Source organism: Pholis gunnellus (genome assembly GCF_910591455.1).
Source record: "Pholis gunnellus genome assembly, chromosome: 22".
NCBI classification, from domain to species: domain Eukaryota; kingdom Metazoa; phylum Chordata; class Actinopteri; order Perciformes; family Pholidae; genus Pholis; species Pholis gunnellus.
The window spans coordinates 17,469,261-17,490,731 of NC_136549.1; the positions used below are offsets into that span (position 1 = coordinate 17,469,261).

Sequence of the window (21,471 nt, forward strand, 5' to 3'; positions counted from 1 at the left end):
CCTTAAAATCAGCTGTAGTACAACCTTAAAATCAGCTGTAGTACAACCTTAAAATCAACTGTAGTACAACCTTAAAATCAACTGTAGTACAACCTTAAAATCAGCTGTAGTACAACCTTAAAATCAACTGCAGTACAACCTTAAAATCAGCGGCAGTACAACCTTAAAATCAACTGTAGTACAACCTTAAAATCAACTGTAGTACAACACAACCTTAAAATCAACTGTAGTACAACACAACCTTAAAATCAGCTGTAGTACAACCTTAAAATCAACTGTAGTACAACCTTAAAATCAACTGCAGTACAACCTTAAAATCAACTGTAGTACAACCTTAAAATCAACTGTAGTACAACCTTAAAATCAACTGTAGTACAACCTTAAAATCAACTGTAGTACAACACAACCTTAAAATCAACTGTAGTACAACACAACCTTAAAATCAGCTGTAGTACAACCTTAAAATCAACTGTAGTACAACCTTAAAATCAACTGTAGTACAACCTTAAAATCAACTGTAGTACAACCTTAAAATCAGCTGTCGTACAACCTTAAAATCAACTGTAGCACAACCTTAAAATCAGCTGTAGTACAACCTTAAAATCAGCTGTAGTACAACCTTAAAATCAACTGTAGTACAACCTTAAAATCAACTGTAGTACAACCTTAAAATCAACTGTAGTACAACCTTAAAATCAGCTGTAGTACAACCTTAAAATCAACTGTAATACAACCTTAAACTCAGCTGTAGTACAACCTTAAAATCAACTGTAGTACAACCTTAAAATCAGCTGTAGTACAACCTTAAAATCAGCTGTAGTACAACCTTAAAATCAACTGTAGTACAACCTTAAAATCAACTGTAGTACAACACAACCTTAAAATCAACTGTAGTACAACACAACCTTAAAATCAGCTGTAGTACAACCTTAAAATCAACTGTAGTACAACCTTAAAATCAACTGTAGTACAACCTTAAAATCAGCTGTCGTACAACCTTCAAATCAACTGTAATACAACCTTAAAATCAACTGTAGTACAACCTTAAAATCAGCTGTAGTACAACCTTAAAATCAACTGTAGTACAACACAACCTTAAAATCAGCTGTAGTACAACCTTAAAATCAACTGTAGTACAACCTTAAAATCAACTGTAGTACAACCTTAAAATCAACTGTAGTACAACCTTAAAATCAGCTGTAATACAACCTTAAAATCAGCTGTAGTATCTGATCTTAGACCAGGTGTATTGATGACATGATCATTAGTGTGGTTTTCCAGTATGAGTCCCTGAGACACATTTGAGTGGGTCCTTAATGAAATTTCTGTTTAAAGATAATTGTGGATTTGTGTTTTCATAATTCTTAACTCAGCTGACTCTCGTGTCTCCCACCTATTTTAATTCAAATCAATATTTTGTAATATATTCAATTATATTTAACATTTAAAAGTGTGATTAAATCAATTACATTTGAACGAAGCTACTATATAAATGTTATTTTGATAAACCTGCTTATTAGGAGAGTTTTTACGTTTTCCTTTCACTAATGAGTCGATGAAGAACAAACGGGATCTTGTCTTGGTGACGTTTATGCATGGATGGTAATACTGATGATAATATTAGTTTATTTCTATGAATCAACATGAATCTGTTGTTGCATCATCAGGGAAGGAATATGGACGAACAGGTTGATAAGAAGTTTACTGAATAATGATGCTCGTGAATCAGAGGTGAGTCGTGCACCGAGCAACATCACGACTACACACCTGATTCATTACAATAAAGTCAACAATATCCTTGTTCCCCAGTCAGCACCACGTTGCCAGTAGGTCCTCCTGTTAGAACCAGAGAACACTGAGCCGGTCTGGACTCTGCAGGTTTAGAGGCCAAACAGAGTTCAGCCAGTCCGCTGGTACCCAGCATGCACCTCTGCGGTGTCCTATCGCCGTAGTGACGTTTCTCACGCCACGGTGACAAATATCACACACACACACACACACACACACACACACACACACACACACACACACACACACACACACACACACATATATATATATATATATATATATATATATATGTATATATTAACACACACACAACTGGCAGCAGAGCAGAACAGCAGTCAGAGTCATGTTCAGGTCTCTGTGAGGTCAGCTGTTCACAGACTGAACCTCCTCTCTGTCTGTCTGTCTGTCTGTCTGTCTGTCTGTCTGTCTGTCTGTCTGTCTGTCTGTCTGTCTGTCTACCTGACTTAATAAAACATCTTTGTTTGGCACAGATCAAACATCACAGAGATTATTTCATCATCGTTCAGCAATACTTTCACAATGTGTGATGAAGATGACGATGAAGATCGATTTATTGAGCTGCTCTAACCTCTAGCTTCTGCTTTATCGTCATTTAACAACACAAGTCTGACGGAATATATATTTAAATATCTTACATTAGAGAATAATAAATAAAAACAAATGTATTTTTCCTTCTCTGGAGGTTTTCTGATGAAGCTTTGAATGTGTCGTCATGTTGTGACTTCACCTCACTTTGAATAAAGTTAATCACATTAAATGAGTTATTCTGTCTTTAATGAATACAACTCGTCATCTGTTTCTCTTTTTGAAAAGCTAAACGCAGACGAATACTTAATGAAGCAGAATATTTCCTTCAATAAAAACAACCGTGAAGCTTTTTCTGCTCCGAAACCTGAAAGTCTTTGATTCACTCTGAGGTTCCCAGAAATCCATCAAGTGTTGAGGAAGTGGACTGATGTCACCTCCTGTGTGTGTGTGTGTGTGTGTGTGTGTGTGTGTGTGTGTGTGACTCACAGCTCCTCCAGGAAGTGCAGGTCGCTCAGAGCTCCGCTGGTCAACACAGTCAGATTATTCATACTGAGGTCGCTGCAGAAACACAAAGATTCAGAGACGTTAATGTGACGTTACTGCAGTAAAAGTACTGATAGTACTTACAATACACATGTACATACTGGTAAAACTCCTCGGTATGTATTCAGGACATAACAGGAGAAATGAATGAAGGTTCAGTGAGAACTTTGATGTTATGGAGTTTTTAAAAACAGAGTCCGTCACATTTCACATGTAAAAACATTTAGTTTCACAAAGCATCCACTCATGAACACACACACACACACACACACACACACACACACACACACACACACACACACACACACCTACACACACACACACACCTACACACACACACACACACACACCTACACACACACACACACACACACCTACACACACACACACACACACACCAAAGAGGCGGTGAAAGTCAACACACACACCTGAGTGAGAAACATGACGGGAGAGGAAGTTACTGGAAACAGACGGAGAATGAATGAATGAATGAATGAATGAATGAATGAATGAATGAAGTACTCTGATATTTTGGTAAAAGTACCAGAACTACAGTGTAGAAATACTGTGATACAAGTAAAAGTCCTGCATTCAAACCAGAGTAAAAGTACTCATTATGCATCAATAATATATATTATAATTAAATGAACTATAAAATATTATAATATTATATTATTGATGCATTAATGCGTTCTTTTTGATGAACTAAACTTCTCAGACTAAAGTAGTAGAAAGTACAATATTTATCTCTGAGATGTAGTAGAAAACTAAAATACTCAAGTAAAGTATTTGATGATGTACTTTCTTCAGTACTTGACTTTGATAAATATACATCACATATCCCAAACGTCTGTGTGAGAGAAGGAAGAAGAAGTAATACTACAGTGTACAAATACGCTGTTACAGGTAAAACTTCTGCATTTAAAATATCACTGAAGTTGAAGTACACAATTATCAAAATATACTCAAAGTACCAAAAAGTAAAAGTACTCATTATGCAGAATAATACATGTACTACTATATAAAGTAAAACTGTAAAGAAGCAGAACATTTAAAGTACAAGTACTTGAATAACTTTACACCACATCAACACTCTGAGCTCAAGAGACAACATGATGACATCACTGCTTCTGATTGGCTGAGAGCGACGGTCACATGACCTCCTTCCTCCCTATCTGACCGGAGACGGAGTTCTGCACCTTTTGTGTCGTCTGATAACCATCGACAGGTAACGTCTCTCCACTCAGGTCTGAAAGACAGACTGTCTCTGTCTGTCTCTCACACACACACACACACACTCACACACACACACACACGCACACACACTCACACACACACACATTCACACACACACACACTCACACACACACACACTCACACACACACACACTGAGGGTGTGTCTGCAGGTTGAATACATCGGTTGTTAAGGAACTTTCTCAACACTCCATAAAGCCTGTTAATGTGTGTGTGTTTGTATGTGTGTGTGCGTGTGTGTGTAGGGGGGGGCTTCACAACAGGTAGTCTGTCTCTTACACACACACACACACACACACACACACACACACACACACACACACACACAGAAGAAGGCTTGTTTGTGCAGAACGTTCCTTTACTCTGACCAGACTAACAGTGTTACGGCTGATTGACTTTTACTGCTTTAACACACACACACACACACACAAACTCATTAGCTACCTCATTGAAACACACACACACACACACACACACACGTATATATATATATATATATATATATACGTGTGTGTGTGTGTGTTTTCAGACATGTGGTTCTTACAGTTATAATCTCCAAGATGTTTCATTTAAAGGGCCAGCGTGCAGCCTTCTGGTGGCTCTATTAGCAGAAGTGGAACATAATATTCATAACTATGTTTGTATTAGTGTTTAATCACCTTAAACTAAGAAGTTATGTGTTTTTTGTTCCCTTAGAATAAACCCTTCATAGAGCGATCACAACACACCGCTGTAATGACGGCGTGTCGCCACAGGGGTCGCCAAAGAGAACGAAACGTCTGTGAGATTTTCAACTTAAAGCTAAAAAAGGTTTACCAGTAAAATCAGCATTTACACAAAATACTCTTTAGACTGTTTGTTCAGTTGAAGATGTTTGAATCAGAAACAAAACTCTAATAAATGAGAGTTAAAGCAGAGAAAGAAAGACAACGGTGTGTTTTGATTCCCTTCATCTTGACACAGACGATGATGATCTGTGATGATGATGATGATGATGATGATGATGGGGGGGGGGGGGGGGGGGGGGGGGGGGCTTTAACAACAAGGAAACACTGATTACCCTTCTGCCCAAACCTATGATGTCATATGACATCATAGGTTTTGGCAGAAGGGTAATCAAGTTTACTTGATGCTCAGATTATTGTCTTTTCTGACAGCAGGGCTTTTATTTTGAAAGTACTGAATATGAACAGCAGTTTTTATTCCACAGAACTTTTACTTTGATTTTAAATAATTCCACCTTTTTTTTATTTATTGGACCTTTTTCCTGTTTCAGTGGCAGCATCGAAATGTGTGTGTGTGTGTGTGTGTGTGTGTGTGTGTGTGTGTGTGTGTGTGTGTGTGTGTGTGTGTGTGTCTCCTCAGGCTCAAACTGATGGATATCAGACGATTATTCAAATGTCGGCGGCCACAAAAACACAAACTGCAGAACCAGAGAGAGACAGCGAGGCCTCTCTGGTTTTGTCTTCTTTCAGGGTATTTGGGGGGGGGGGGGGGGGGGGGGGGGGGGCAGTGGGCCCCCCGGGGTTTCCTCCCAAACAACGGCTCTGAACAGATACAGAAAACAAACAAACTGAGATTCATGGTTCTGTTCTTCTTCCTGTTGACAGAGTTTCTCTCCTCCAGCTCTCACCAACATGTTGGATTCATTTCCTTCATTAATAAACATTTACTAAGTCTCAGTCTTCTTCTTCTTCTCTGCTTTTATTTGGTGCAGAACTGTCACCTGTAGATCACCTTTATATACATATATATATATATATATATACATATATATATATATATATATGTATATATATATGTATATATATATGTATATATATATATGTATGTATATACAGCCTATAATGTACACTATAATAGACGGTGAGATGTTTTACTGAAGTAAAAGTAAAAATAATAACAAACCACAAACCACCAGGTGTCATTTATGTAACCAGGAGATTAAGTTGATTAAAAATAAATAAAATAAATAAAATAAATAAAATAAATAAAATAAATAAAATAACAAATTAAAATATGATTGATGATGATTGCCATGTTTCTAAATAAAGAAATTCAAACTTCAGCCTTTAAATCGTGCTAAATATTTGCACATTAAAGTACCGTAAACATTCAAACAAACATTTTTTTGTAATATTATGAAACATAAATGATCCACAAACATTCATGTCAATTCTGAAATACAACATAATCCTAATAATAATAACAATAATAATAAACAGAAACTGCCTTATTTTGCTGGAAGAAAATATTTCAGGAATTAAGAAAAAGTCAGAATATTCTCAAAATAAAGTATTTTCAAAATAAAGTCATAATGTTATTTGAGGAAATGACGGGAAAAAAGTCAGAAAATGTATTAAGAGATAGAATAAATATTCATATAAATGTAAAGAGAATGAGGTACTTTGAAAATAAAACCATAAGGTTCAGAATAATTAGTTATTATTGAAATATGATTCGTTAGATTAGAGTCAAAATATTTTGTGAATAAAGAAAAACAAAAAACGAGATTTTATTTTTTTAACTTTTCTTTAAATGTAAGTTGTTATTTAACTCAAAGAAAAGAAAAGTTTAAAATCTCAGAACGTAAACAAAAAGAAATGACCAAAAGGAGGCGGGGCTTAAATAATCCTTCATATGAACATGAGTTCATTCAGCAAACTTCATAAACGCATTCCTGCACTCTGCTGTCAGTCACAGGCAGAATAGAGAGAACACACACTCACACACTCACACACTCACACTCACACACACACACACACACACACACTCACACAAAGGCACTGACAGATGGCAGCATTCAGACTGTGAGCTGGTGTCCGTCTGTCCGTCTGAGATCAGTTTCTCTTTCTGAGATAATAGTTAAGAGTTATTTTCACGACGCAGCAGAAAGAACAAATGTTCATCATCGTGTTCACTGAGTAACACGTGTGAGCTGGTTAATTCAGCAGAATGAACAAATAAACTGATTTAACTGCAATAAATGGATTAAAAAGATGCTGAAATAACTCGTAATGATGCAGTAAAACGCTCAATTAGTCCTCTTAAATGTTTCAATTGTATTTATTTACCTTTCATTATGTATTTATACATGTTGTACTTTATAAAGAAACTTTCCAAATACCTCAGTGTAAAAATACTGCATACACTGAGTACATATACAGAAGTATCAGCATAAACTTACAGTATTATCAGTAAATATACTCCTCATGCAAGAGTGTTGTATTTATACTCTCTTTATATATTACTGATGATATTATGAAAGCAGCATTTTAATGTCCTGTTTAATTCATAAAAACTCATCTTCACCTGTAAAGTAACCAAAGACAAATGTAGTAAAAGTACAATGATGTAGTAGAAGAACATGTACAAGTACCTCTAAAGTTGTAGTATTTCAGTAAATGTACCCAGTTATTAAAGATAATTAATTTGTGAAATGGAACAGCGTATTTATATTCAGGTAAAGATCAAAAGTTTGTGTTAAAATCAATATGTTTTAAATGGAGTTATGTTAGTGAGGTGATGGAGAGTACGGTTTACGGGGATTGACTCGGCACCTGAATGCATCATTAAAAAAGGGTTTGAAATGGATTGTGGGATACTGGTGACCAGCAACACACACACACACACACACACATGCACGCATACACACACACGCACGCACGCACACACACACACACACACACACACGCACGCACGCACACACACGCGCATCTCCTTGATGTTTTGTTGGATTCGATTCCTGATTGGAGCTTTAATGAAAACACAAAGAACCTTTGATCGACTGTCGCCGTGTGTGTGTGTCTCAGACAAACTGTAAGGGAAGTGCTTTCATTGACACACACACACACACACACACACACACACACACACACACAGACACACACACACACATACAGCTATTCTGAATAGAAGGTTTTTCTTTAATGAGAGTGAAATTTAAATCCTGGACATTGTGCTGCTTTTAGACCACAGCCAAGACAGGCAGGTTTTCCTTCCACACACACACACACACACTCACACACACACACACACACACCCCGCGGTGATGTAATGGTTTTGCCAGCGCTGTCTGGTTTCGACGGTCACCTGCTGTGAGGTGAACTGGACTTGAATTAGTTTTAATGTTTCGCTTCAACAAGAGTTTACACTCAAGAAGAAACAGTAAAAACCTCACTGACACTTTTATTAAAGGACCAAAACAAAGAAGGTTTTAAACATTTTTAAGCACAAATCACAAACATTTGAACATTTTTCTTTCAAATAATTACACAAAGCTGAGCAGCCGAATGTGCCATCACGAAAACATGAAGATGTGACTTTAAGAATCCAGAAGGATCAAATATAAGAACAGAACAATAGGACAAAACAATGGAGTCAGATTATTAACAGCATATAAAGCAGTATACTGTTATACAAAATCTATATAACGTATATAGAAGAATCCTTGGAACCTCCTCCAGAAAAAATGCAATCAAGAACAAAGAACCTCCTCAACAACAACTGAGCCTCTTCAAGCTGCAGGAATCCATCAAATAACAACCTTCACAAACACGCTTCAGAACCGGAACCTCTAGAAAACACGTAACCTTCAAGAACCACTGGAACCTCCTCAAGACCCTCATGGATTTGTACAATTTCTTTAAGAACCCTTAAAACTTCTTGAGAGACAACTCAAACCATCTCCTGGAACTTCAGTACTACAGTACGTCTGACATCTCCTCGAGAACCTCTTTGAGGACCTCTGAAACTTGAAAGTAATCGTACTCTTCTAGAACCTTTGGAACTTCAATAGTACTCCAGGAACTATAACGTGCACCAGAACTCCTGCATCCCTGAGCTTCCTCAGGGAGAACGTTCTAAAGAAGAGAAGTGCAGGTCCTCTTCTCAAGAACCAGTGGAACCTCTTTGAGTGCTCGAGGAGTAAATAAGAACCTAAACACATTCCTAAGGAAACTTCTAAACCTCTCCGTGAACCCCTGGAATTATGTCAAAAGCTCCTGGAATCTCCTTAAGTTCCAGTTGAGCCTCCTCTGTGGAACATTTTTGAGAACCACTTCAAGGAAGAAATCTGAGATCTCCTTCAGAACTACTGGAACCTATTTGAGTGCTCAAGGAACGTCTTTAAGAATTCTGATGATCAAGTCTTCATCAGAACCTCTGGAACCTCTTACCAGCACCTGTAACGATGGATTTGCTTCAGAAAATCTCTTCAAGGAGGACATTTGAGACCTCATTGTGAAACACTGGAACCTCATCGGTGCTCAAGGAACCTCTTTAAGAACTTTTAAGATGTGCTAAAGAAATTATTGAGCCTCTTACAGAACATCTGGAACCTCTAAATAACCCCTGAAACATCTGGATTTCCTCAAGATGTCTTCAAGGAGGACACCTACATTCTCCAGAACCAGTGGAACCTCTTCAATGCTCAAGGAACCGGAACGTGCTAAAGAAATGATCTAGCATACTGCAGACCCTATTATTAACCCATATAACCCTGGATTTTCCACAAGAAAATCTCTCCAAGAAGGACACCTGAAACTCTCCCAAGAACCACTAGAACCTCTTACATTTTAAAGGAACCTCTTTAAGGTCATAACGTTTCAAAGAAATGATTGAGCCTCTTACAGAACATTTGGAACGTCTTCATAACCCCTGAAACATCTGGATTTCCTCAAGATGTCTTCAATGAAGACACCTGAAACATTCTCAAGAACCAGTGGAACCTCTTCAAGGCTCAAGGAACCACTTTAAGAACACTTTAAGAACTTCTGAAAGGTGTACCGCAGAACCCCTTAATAACACCTGTAACCCTGGTTTTACCCAAGAACACGTCTTCATCAAAGACGCCTGAAAGCTTTGCAAGAACCACTGGATTCTTAAAAACTTCTGAAATGTTCTAAATAAAATGTTGAGCCTCTCCGAGAACCAGTGGAACCTCTTTAAGAACATGCAGAACATCCTCTGGAAACTTTCAAACTTCTCCTCCTATTTTTTATTTAATCTTCTTTACCTCCATATGAACAACAGAACATGACGTGCGCGCGCGTTGCAGCAGAGCGCGAGAGACATAAACAGAGGCAGAGCGGACAGGTGCTCCGTTTCTCACGACTGCACAACATGCGACGCACGCACACACACACACACACATGGCTCGAGGAGCTGCTCGTGCACAGGTTGGTGGTGGTTAATAATAACGAACTTACAGGTAGGAGGTGAAGACGCTCAGGTTGCTCGGTACCTCGCGGAGCCCCAGGTCCGAGCAGTCCACCCGGTGCAGCAGCCCGTCCACCTCGCACCGGCAGCGGCCGGCTCCTCCGACCCCGTCCCCGGAGCTCTCCAGTCGGGCCACCGCGGAGCTGTTCGCCGCCCCCACCGCCACGGAGCTCCTGAACCCGGACGAGAGGAGTGCAAAGGCGGCCAGCAAAGCCACAAACTCCGGCATGTCCTCCGAGGCTTCTCCTCCGAGGCTGAACGTTTCAAATCCAGCAACAAGTTAAAACAAACTAAACAGACTCAGAAATAATAAAAACACAACGATTCAGCTTTGGATTCGGAAATCTGGATTAAAATAAAATAAATGAAACAGTGAATTTTTAAAAAGTCCAAGTAGTTTGAGTTGAAGTCTGCAAGTTGGTCTCTTTCCAGGCTGCACGCGTGCAGCGACAGAGCCGGAGTGTGTGTGTGTGTGTGTGTGTGTGTGTGAGAGAGAGAGAGAGTCCCTCCACTCATACTACAACAGTGTGTCAGCCCCGCTTACTTTTATATGGTCTACTCACTATCTGTCTGTCTGCCTGTCTGTTGTAACAGCAAATAAGAAGAACACTGAGAATTCATGAAAAATAAATATTGGAGATTTGCTCAGTAAGCATTCTCTGTAATTGTATTTTATTTATTTTATTTATTTTATTTATTTTATTTATTTTATTTATTTTATTTTATTTTATTTTATTTTATTTTATTTATTTATTTTATTTATTTTATTTATTTTATTTATTTCATTTTATTTTTTTAATTTTCAATTTTTTTATATTTAATTTTACTTCATTTAATTTTATTTTATTTTACGTAACAACGTAACGTAGCGTAGCGTAACAATGTAACGTAAGAACGTAACAATGTAACAACGTAGCGTTACTACGATGGAGACTTTTATTTTTATTCTAAATGTCTCAAAACCAAAACCAGGAGCTGAAAGAGGCTGAAGAGAAGCTCGGTGGAGCGGTACCTTTAAATACACACTGATGTTTCATTCATGAACACAAACGCTGAGCTCTGGTTAATGATTGGCACTATAAGAGAGATATGAAGATGGTTATCACACACACACACACACACACGCACACACACACACACACACACACACATGGCACTAAAGCGGTGATGCAACTGTTGACATTATGAAGCAATCTCTCTACAACCAGAAGAGCCTGTCTCACTTTATTCAAAGTAAATTGTTCAATATTTTATTACATGTTCAGATTATTAGCTTATTTTAGCGTAGCTTAGCATTAAGGGCTGCAACTATACCGGTTATTTTAATCATTGAATAATCGTCATGTAATGTTTTCTATGAAATGTCCCCAAAAAAGGTCCCTCACAACTTCAGAGACGTCTTCAAATGTCTTGTTTTGTCCAAACACCCCCAAAAAATAACTTAAATTAAATTACATTAAAGTATTTTACAGTTCACAAACAAATATATCTGACTGATGACATTATATATATTCTATATATTACTAAATTATTTGTAAATAGTGCTGGTTAGACTTTATTTTCAGAGGCACTGATTCTTCTTTATGTGTCTCATAGTTTCTCTGCTGCTCTATTCTCAGGCAGACTCTGCCCTCTGGTGGCTGGTCGGTTGTACTGCAACCACACAAACAGATATTTTATATGTTTGTGTTTTGATATTAAAGTATAAATAAATAACTCAGGCTCCGTAAAGAAGCTCCAGATGCAAAGGTGGAAGAAGTACTGAGATGTTTTTACTTAAAAGTAGTACTACAATGACAAAAATACTATGTTAAAAATGTTTACTTAATGCATTTTAACTGCGCAGGAAAATCCCAGAACGCCGAAATGTATTTAAAAATGTAAATGAATGATGAGATATAATGATTTATTATGTTTATTGTGTCTGTTTGATGTGTCTCAACATCCCCCCCCCCCCCCCCCCCCCCCAGCTCTGAGGGTTGTGACACTATCATCATGTGACGCTGCAGAGAGCAGGAAACGACACAGAGCTCTCACTCTGCTGCGAATTCTGAGTACCAGAGTCCTCACAAACAAGTAACCAGAAGACTGGAGGCCGTGTTTCAGCCACATGAAATAGATCAACCTTGAGATAAATATATTGTGTTATCGGAAGAAGTATTCGGATCTTTTACTAAAGCAGATATACTGAGTTGCTGGATATATATTGCTATATGTACACACGTATGGTCAACAAAACTGATTCTGATTCTGATTAGGTTTAGGAAAAGATCGTACAATAATTACGTTTCGGAAAAGATCGTAAAATAATTAGTTTGGTTTAGGAAAAGATCGTAAAATAATTAGGTTTAAGAAAAGATCGTAAAATAATTAGTTTGGTTTACGAAAAGATCGTAAAATAATTAGGTTTAAGAAAAGATCGTAAAATAATTAGTTTGGTTTACGAAAAGATCGTAAAATAATTAGGTTTAGGAAAAGATCGTAAAATAATTAGGTTTAAGAAAAGATCGTAAAATAATTAGTTTGGTTTACGAAAAGATCGTAAAATAATTAGGTTTAAGAAAAGATCGTAAAATAATTAGTTTGGTTTACGAAAAGATCGTAAAATAATTAGGTTTAGGAAAATATCGTAAAATACAAATGTATCGTACGCATACATGGCCAATAAAGCTGATTCTGGTTCTGAATTTAAAACGGAGTGTGATGTCAGCTTCCGTAGTGAGACATCTTCGCGGTTGTAGACGATCTTTGGGCAGAGCTAGCCGGTAGCTAACTAGTAGCTAGCTGAAAGAGACGCCATTAGTTTGGGGTGAAAAGAAGGCAGTCGCGTCAGGTAGAAAAGGTGGAAGTAGCTCGATGTTTAGACACCTGTGGGTCAATAGTGATTCAAGTCAGAGTCGCTTATGTTGTCGAGGTTGTCGTCTTCTGATTTTAGCTTTTAAAGTCGGAAGCTACTGTGAGCTACGCAGGACTTCAGTTCCGATCGGTGTTATTAGCATTAGCCGCGATAGCTCGATAAACAACAACACCCCAGGACTTCTTTGATTTAACCACCATGGCGGCCGGAGGGACGGGCGGCAGAACCTACTCGTTCAAGGTGGTGTTACTGGGAGAAGGCTGCGTGGGGAAGACGTCGTTAGTGCTCCGATACTGTGAGAACAAATTCAACGACAAACACATCACAACTCTACAGGTAAGACAACCAGGAAGCTAAGCTAGTTAGATAGCGTGTGAGCTAGTTAGCGTTGATGAAGCTAGTTGTGTTTATGGACACAAATCAAAGCAGGAGGTGTTTGTGTTGCTGCCACGTCTTCCTCCTCTTCTTCTTCCTCCTCTTCCCTTTCTTCTTCTTCATTTTCTTCTTCTTCCTCCTCCTAACTAGCTAGTTAGCTAGCCGTGACAGGTAGCGTTAATGTGTGTGTGTGTGTGTGTGTGTGTGTGTGTGTGTGTGTGTGTGTGTGTGTGTGTGTGTGTGTGTGTGTGTGTGTGTGTGTGGTAACATGTGTTGTATTACCTGTTGAGAAACACACCTGCTGTCAGTGAACGCCTCTCACAGAGGAGTTCATGAACCAAAGTACTGCGTTTACTGTACACTAGAGGTACTTCTTTACATCTCAGAGGTACTTTCTACTGTACTACATCTTCTACTTGTCGTGGAGTATTTTCACAGTTTGTTCGTAGTACTTTTACTGCAGTAGAGGATCTGAATACTTCGTCCATCGTTGTACACAGATATAAAACGTGTTAATAATCGATGAGTCATCAATAATTAAATGTAGTCGACCTAAATTCTGCACATTAGAGATTCTCTGCTCTGTTTCCAGCTTTACTCTGATATGTTATAACGTCATTAACACCAGTGAAGGAAGAAGTACTCAGAAGTATTAGTACCACAGTGGCTGGTTAATTAGATGTATACTTGTACACTTAATGACGCCGTAAACGTGAACAACTTCCTGATAAAATACCACTTTCACTTCCTCACTTTCTATTTCTCTCTAAACAAACCTGTTCAAACCTGCTTTTCTCTTCATGTCTTGGTAGAAATAAAGTCTTTAAACAGTTTAATTGTCCCGTAGTTGCAGTGATTTGGTGCATAATGATTTAAAATATAGAAATACATCTAAAGATGACGTCTTTATACGTCTTGTTCATGTTAAAAACTTAAATATATTTAATTTAATAAGATGTAAAACAGAGAAAGACGACAAATCCTCACACGGGACGAACTGGAACAAGTCGTGAAACCGTGTTCGTCTGAATGTTGTTACTGAAGTCGTGTTTTTATGGTGAAGACAGAAGCCCTGAAAGATTTTATGGACATTAATAAATACTAATATAAATATCACATTTTTTCTCGTACATTTTTACTTTAATCTCAAAGAAAATCTCATTTTTTCCCTGTAAATTCACATTTCTTTCTGTGATTATTACCTCCTCTCCTGCCTCATGATTACTTTATTATTATTATCATTTATTACCTGCAATGACCCTAATTCACCGTCATGAACATACTGTGGAGGTTTGAATGATGTTGTCATGTTGGTTGTTTGTGTCTTCAGGGCTGGTCGAGGTGTTTAACACGATGTCATCTCTCTGTTGGTAGTTTACCAGGTTAAATAAACTCACTGAGGAAGAGGAAGAGGAAGAATAGTTCCCTCAGAGCCTCCAGATGTGGCTCCACACTCACTGACCAGAGGAAGAGGTGTTGTGGTGCATTCAAACGCCTCAGACCTGTGTGGGTCATCAGAGCTCTGGTGTCGAAGCCACATTTAAAGCTTTGTTTTGGCTCATTTTTCTGTCGCACATGATGTGTTCAAGGACCGTCAGAAAGATGAAAACCTGACGGTAATGAGCGTTTTTGCAGCTTCTGGCTGAGATGGACGGAGCAGCTGATTGTTTATCTTCGGGGGCTCAGACCTGCAGAGGTGCATTGTGGGAGTCGTGAATGATTGTGTTTGAGTTGAAGGAGCTCTGAACTTTAAACTTCTCGTCCTTTCTGAAGCTCAGAGATGTTTAGACTTTATTCTTTAAGGATCAGACCACATGTCTGAGCTCGACCAATCACAGCTCCCCGTCTGTTACGACTCATTTCATGTCATTTAATTCATCTGCTCAACAAAACAGCATCATGTGTCTCCGGTTGCTTGTGATTATTTAGTATTTATTATAATAGTAGTACACTTTATTTACACAGCACTTTGAAATAATAATAATAATAATTATTATAAAATAAATCAATAATAAAATCACTGATTCTGTAACAGATGAAACTAATAATTGAGTTATTAAGAGTTCAGAGCACATGTTCAATAGACCACAGTCAGCTGATCATCTCACACACACACACACACACACACACACACACACACACACACACACACACACACACACACACACACACACACACACACACACGTAGTGCGTTGATGTCTTTAGAATGTTCTCTGTCGTAGTTTATTCGTAATGATCTTGAGTTGTGACTCTTAACTGAACTTGTTGTCTTTATTATTAGTGAGTTCAGTGTGTTGATCCACTAACACACACACACAGTTGGTTCATTTATTGCTTCCTGATATGTTGCTAACATGCTAACATTTAGCAGGTTATTATTATTATTATTAGTTCTTTATTCTGCTGTCTGACACGTCTAGCTTTTGTACGGTGAAAAAAGTTGAATGTTTTCATTTTGACTGTTTCTGTTTTTAATTATTAAACTGATTATTCTAAACATCCTGTCCTCCTCCTCCTCCTCCTCCTCCTCTTCCTCTTCCGCCTCCTCCTCCTCTTCCTCCTCCTCTTCCTCCTCCTCCTCCTCCTCCTCCTCCTCCTCCTCCTCTTCCGCCTCCTCCTCCTCTTCCTCCTCCTCTTCCTCCTCCTCTTCCTCCTCCTCTTCCTCTTCCTCTTCCTCCTCCTCCTCTGCAGGCGTCCTTCCTCACAAAGAAGCTCAACATCACAGGAAAGAGAGTGAACTTGGCCATATGGGTGAGAGTCTCCGCCTCTGATGTTTTTAATACCTTTTTAAAATGAAGTATTTATATATGTAGTAAAAAGTACTGTGTTTACCGTGTATTTGTGTGTTTTCAGGACACAGCCGGTCAGGAGCGTTTTCACGCTTTAGGTCCGATCTACTACCGAGACTCTAACGGAGCGGTGCTAGTGTACGACATCACCGACGAGGACTCCTTCCAGAAGGTACTTCTTATGTACTTCTACTACCGCCTCGTACTTTTATACTACTTAATGACGTCTGTAGAAACAAACGACAACTCGTATTTGTTCCAGTGGTGTAAAGTACATTTACTTAAGTACTGTAAATGAAGTACTTAGCTGAGGTACTTTCCTTGTACTTCTACTCCACATATTGTAGTTTTTACACTTCATGAATTCAGATTAATACCAAATAGAATCCACGAATAAATGACGTAAAGTTACACGTTAAACTCGTCGATTGACAAAAACTGAATCATTCGATTTATTTGATGAATTATTTAAATTATTTCTTAAAAGCAAAACATCATAAATGTTTAATTATGTGATATTAAACGTTCTCCTCTTCTGTTTATTCACGTCGTCTTCTGGTTGTGTTAATAAAGCTCTGTTGTTGTTGTTGTTGTTGTTTGTTTACAGGTGAAGAACTGGGTGAAGGAGTTGAGGAAAATGTTGGGGAACGAGATTTGTTTATGTATAGTAGGTAAGTTCTGTTCAACCTGTTTATCATTGTTGTTGTTTATCATTGTTGTTGTTTATCATTGTTGTTGTTTATGATTGTTGTTGTTTATGAGGCAGATTAGATTTTTATCTTCTAAACGTCTTAAAATCTCAATCACACAATTACTGATATTAAGATCGTTTTAGATCATTTAGTTTGTTTTTTATTAGTTTTAACATCGTGAACACTGAAACTCATTAAAGGTGTAAATATACGTTTAAACTGGATTCTCTCAAAGGTCTTCACAGCGAGATAACAATAAGAAGTCAACCTGTGATCCACGTCATGTTCAGAATAAACAACAGAATACGATTAAAAGATGAGCTCAGTAATAACAGGAGTAGAACCAACAACACCAACAACACCAACAACAACAACAACAACAACAACAACAACAACAACACAGACCAGTTGAATAATTAAAGACACCTCGGGATGAGTGAGGAATATTATAATTATAATTGTTGAATTATTGTTGTCCTTATTATTTATATTTAATTCTACATTCATAATATTCATAATTATAATGTCTAGTGTTTCTGTTTGTATAAATTATATTAAAATATTTTCACTGAAGTGTAACAAAAGACTCAAACTTCAAATACTTCAAAATGATTTATTATTTATATTGTTATATTATATTGTTTTCTCAACAACCTTCTGACAATAAGACGATTTCATGTTTGATTTCTTTTGTCTTTAGGTAATAAAATAGATTTGGACAAAGACCGACATGTTTCAGTGGAAGAAGCTGAGAGGTGAGTGACGACGATGATGATGATGATGATGATGATGATGGCGGTGATGATGGTGATCTGAGCATGCTCAGTACGTCTCTTCTCTCTCTGTAGTTATGCTGAGTCGGTGGGAGCCAAACATTATCACTCATCAGCCAAGTTAAATAAAGGCATCGAGGAGCTTTTCCTGGATCTCTGTAAACGTAAGAACTCAACTGTTAGAGAACAAGTTAGTGTCACAACGTTTAAACATTTAAACAATGTTTAAATGTTTAAATGTTTAAACGTGACAAAGGGACGTCTTCATTTTGTTTTTGTTAGAACGTATTTTACACAAAACTAAACAACTAAAAACAAAGTGCAGAAAGAAAACAAGATGAAACAACTCAACACAGATGAAGCTTAGAAGCTTAGCTTAGCATAAACACTGGAAACAGATAGCTTAGCTTAGCATAAACACTGAAAATGGGTGGAAACAAATAGTTTAGCTTAGCATAAAGACTGGAAACAGATAGATTAGCTTAGCATAAAGATTGGAAACAGGTGGAAACAGCTAGCTTGGCTTAGCATAAAGTCTGGAAACCGATAGCTTAGCTTAGCATAAAGACTGGAAACAGGTGGAAACAGATAGCTTAGCTTAGCATAAAGACTGGAAACAGGTGGAAACAGATAGCTTAGCTTAGCATAAAGACTGGAAACAGGTGGAAACAGATAGCTTAGCTTAGCATAAAGACTGGAAACAGGTGGAAACAGATAGCTTAGCTCAAATGTCACCAGAGCTCAATAATTAAATGTTGCATCTTGTTTCTTGTGAAAAGATTTTGTGGTTTAACGATATTTAACCTACATTTTAGATTTTAAGAACCGCTTTAAACCTTTAAATTAAAAGTATTGAACGTTAAATAAATCGTAGTAAAGTTGTGTTAAAGTTGCGTCTCTTTGTTTTCAGGGATGATGGAAACGGCTCAGGCCGAGGAGAGGTTGAAGGGCAACGGAGCCAGCCAATCAGCATCGAGTAGGCGGGGCGTACAGATCGTCGACGACGAACCACAAGCCACGCCCGCTGGAGGATGCTGCTCCTCTGGCTAACACACACGCACACACACACACACACACACACATGATATTCACACACACATTTCAGTCTCTGTTGCTTTAAAATCCTAATAATCCAAACTGTTTTTGTCTGTGTTCGGTCAGCGCCGCCTCTGCTGCAAAGGAGCATGGGAAATCATATTTAAAATGGTTTAATCGCTGCTCCCTTCAAAATAAAAGCAACTCATGATCGATTTAAATTTGATTTGAAATCACTCGAATGTTCCACAGAAGCAGTGATTCAAATGTTAGATCTCTGAAGCTGTTTGTGTGTTTATTAATACGTCGTAAATAAAAGAGCTGAAGTTACTTTAAGGACAGAAAATGGCGGCAGAGATTTATTTTGTTTTTGTTTTTTTGGTGGGATAAAACAAACACACACTGTATAAACCTCCATTAATCATCATATTTATCTAAATAATATAAACACGTTTCCTGTTTGTCAAACACAGGAGATGAAACATTAAAGGACCGGTTTAGAGTTCAGAGTCTCTTTAGTTCTTAAAGGGACAGTAGCGATGTTTAGAAGTCTGGTCGTATGACGCACTTCTTCATCGTCGCTGTTATTATATTTAGACAATTTTCACCTCTTTACTTTGATATCACACAGCCCTAACTATTACAAATATATCTAGTTTATATGTACATCTACTGTAGTAATACACTGACTGTGTAGAAGTACTTCATACTGCATTACTACTGTCCCTTTAAGGTGAATATGAGCTTCAACATTCGCTCAGAATGAAGAAGCTTCAGCTGAACTTATTCACAAAATAAGATTAGAAATCACAAAAAGGTTTAATATAATATAATATAATGTTTTGGTTTCTGTAATAAGTCTGAACTCGTCCTTTAATCTAAAATCATTACTTTTGAAAATACAAATGTTTCCAGTAAAAGAAAGATAAACAACAACAAACGTTAAATGTTGAACCTGATTTTTTTTTTGTAAACTGAGTTTTGTTCAAATTAAATTTAGAAATGAAAAAAAGAATAAATGACCCTTAAACGCCTCCTTTTGCTAAATAAATGAATAAAATAAGAGTTCAAGATTTTCAATCAATAATTATATTAAACTGAGAAAAAGTGGAACTCGCTGATTCATTAAGGTTTCTTCAAAACAAAAAAACAATTTTTAAATTACAAAAATAAATAAAACAGCAAATCTAAACCGTTCTAACATATTTATATATGTATATAATATTTATTGTAATATTCTTTTAGTTTGTTAAATGTCAGAAAATAGAGAAAAATATTCAGTTTACAAATATGTAAAAAAGGACATTTTAAATGTTTAATCGATGATTCGTCGAGTCGTTAATCAAAAGTTTCTGCCGATCAATTAATTCATATTTTGCCTTTTTCTGTTAATCTGCATGAAACACGTTGATCATTTTTTGTCAATTTTTCTTTTTTTATTCCTAAATTTGATATTTTCATTCGAGTTTACTAAATTTATAAATATAAATATAAATATGTATATATTTATATATATATTTATTTATAATATTGATGAAAACGTCTTTATTACAGTTCATCAGCTGAAATATTCATCAAGATCAGAACAACAGCAACATGTTTTAGGTTCGATTGTTAAATTGTGACGGTTTTTTTCTTCTTTTTTTTCTCAAAACCCCAAAATATTTAAATCACGATAAACAATAAAACAGAAGAAGAAGCTGGAAACAAATTAAATGAGCTTAATAAATATCAAACGGTTTAAATTGTCAGTTATTGTTGATTAAATCATCTTTAAATATAATAATCGCTTCCTCAGAGTTCAGCTCTTCATCCTCTTCTTCCTCAGAGACATTAATAACCTGCATGTTTGATTTATTTGTCTTTTACTTTTAAATGGTGAATAAACGCCTGAGCAGCAGGAAAATATATTTAATAAGTTATCTTCACTCGCGGTGATGGAAACCTGTACATGAACAAAAAAGTATTTTCTGTGTACTTCTACTGTTGTACTTCTACTGTTGTTTTTCCACCTGAAGCTCCTCTAATCTTTAACTTTAAACAGGTTTCATCTGCTTTTTGGGGAAATAATCGACGCAAATAGAAGAATTAATTGATTTTCTGTGGTGGATTAAATCAAATAAAGAATCACTTTGGAAATGTAATTTTTTTAAACTTCTGGTGTCGAACGTGTTTTGTAAAGAAAACAGAAGAATTATAACGATTTAACGCACTCGTTGTCCGTCTTTGTTTTTACAGAGAAAAGTCAAATTAAATCTTCAGTCAACGTCATATTTTATTATAGTCAATAAAAACTATAAAATAAATACATATGTGAATCTTCAAACCTCTGAAATCATCACATTTATATTTATTTATGTATTTGTGTGAGTTGTGTCGTTACGTCGTTTGTCCCCCAGAGGGCGCTGAACGACAATCCATTTAAGGTTATTACGGTATATACTAAAGTACTTTATTACTGCAGTATACCAAGTACTTTACATACATACTGCAGTATTTACTACAGCGTTACAATACTTGTTTATTATAGTATTTCATTACCACAGTATGACCTTTTACTATATTTACTACACTACAGTACTTTATTACTG

At 36.9% G+C, this 21,471-nt stretch overlaps 2 protein-coding genes across 2 annotated transcripts in view; one reads left to right on the forward strand and one right to left on the reverse strand.

Moving 5' to 3' along the window:
• Nucleotides 1–10,586, reverse strand: part of LOC306714288 (leucine-rich repeat-containing G-protein coupled receptor 5-like) — a gene marked incomplete at both ends in the record, with an annotated part of 31,055 nt that extends 20,469 nt beyond the window's left edge. The window contains 2 exons of the mRNA XM_079184271.1: nt 2,827–2,898; nt 10,348–10,586. Coding sequence (XP_079040397.1) covers nt 2,827–2,898; nt 10,348–10,586 — 311 coding nt within the window. The remainder of the gene's footprint in view (nt 1–2,826; nt 2,899–10,347) is intronic.
• A 2,550-nt stretch (nt 10,587–13,136) lies between these two features.
• On the forward strand, nt 13,137–21,204 carry rab21 (RAB21, member RAS oncogene family). Its single transcript, XM_079183433.1, has 7 exons — nt 13,137–13,550; nt 16,283–16,342; nt 16,445–16,552; nt 16,988–17,051; nt 17,773–17,827; nt 17,921–18,009; nt 18,756–21,204. The coding sequence occupies exons 1-7, from the start codon at nt 13,413–13,415 to the stop codon at nt 18,893–18,895; spliced, it is 654 nt and encodes a 217-aa protein (XP_079039559.1). The 5' UTR covers nt 13,137–13,412; the 3' UTR covers nt 18,896–21,204.
• The last annotated feature ends 267 nt before the right edge of the window (nt 21,205–21,471 follow it).

What these genes read in the sequence shown, in the direction of transcription:
- rab21 (XM_079183433.1), top strand. Translation starts at nt 13,413, where the DNA reads ATGGCGGCCGGAGGGACGGGCGGCAGAACCTACTCGTTCAAGGTGGTG. An exon ending in ACGAGGACTCCTTCCAGAAG is followed by an intron (nt 16,553 to 16,987) that starts GTACTTCTTATG and finishes GTTTGTTTACAG; the next exon opens with GTGAAGAACTGGGTGAAGGA. An exon ending in GATTTGTTTATGTATAGTAG is followed by an intron (nt 17,052 to 17,772) that starts GTAAGTTCTGTT and finishes TTTTGTCTTTAG; the next exon opens with GTAATAAAATAGATTTGGAC.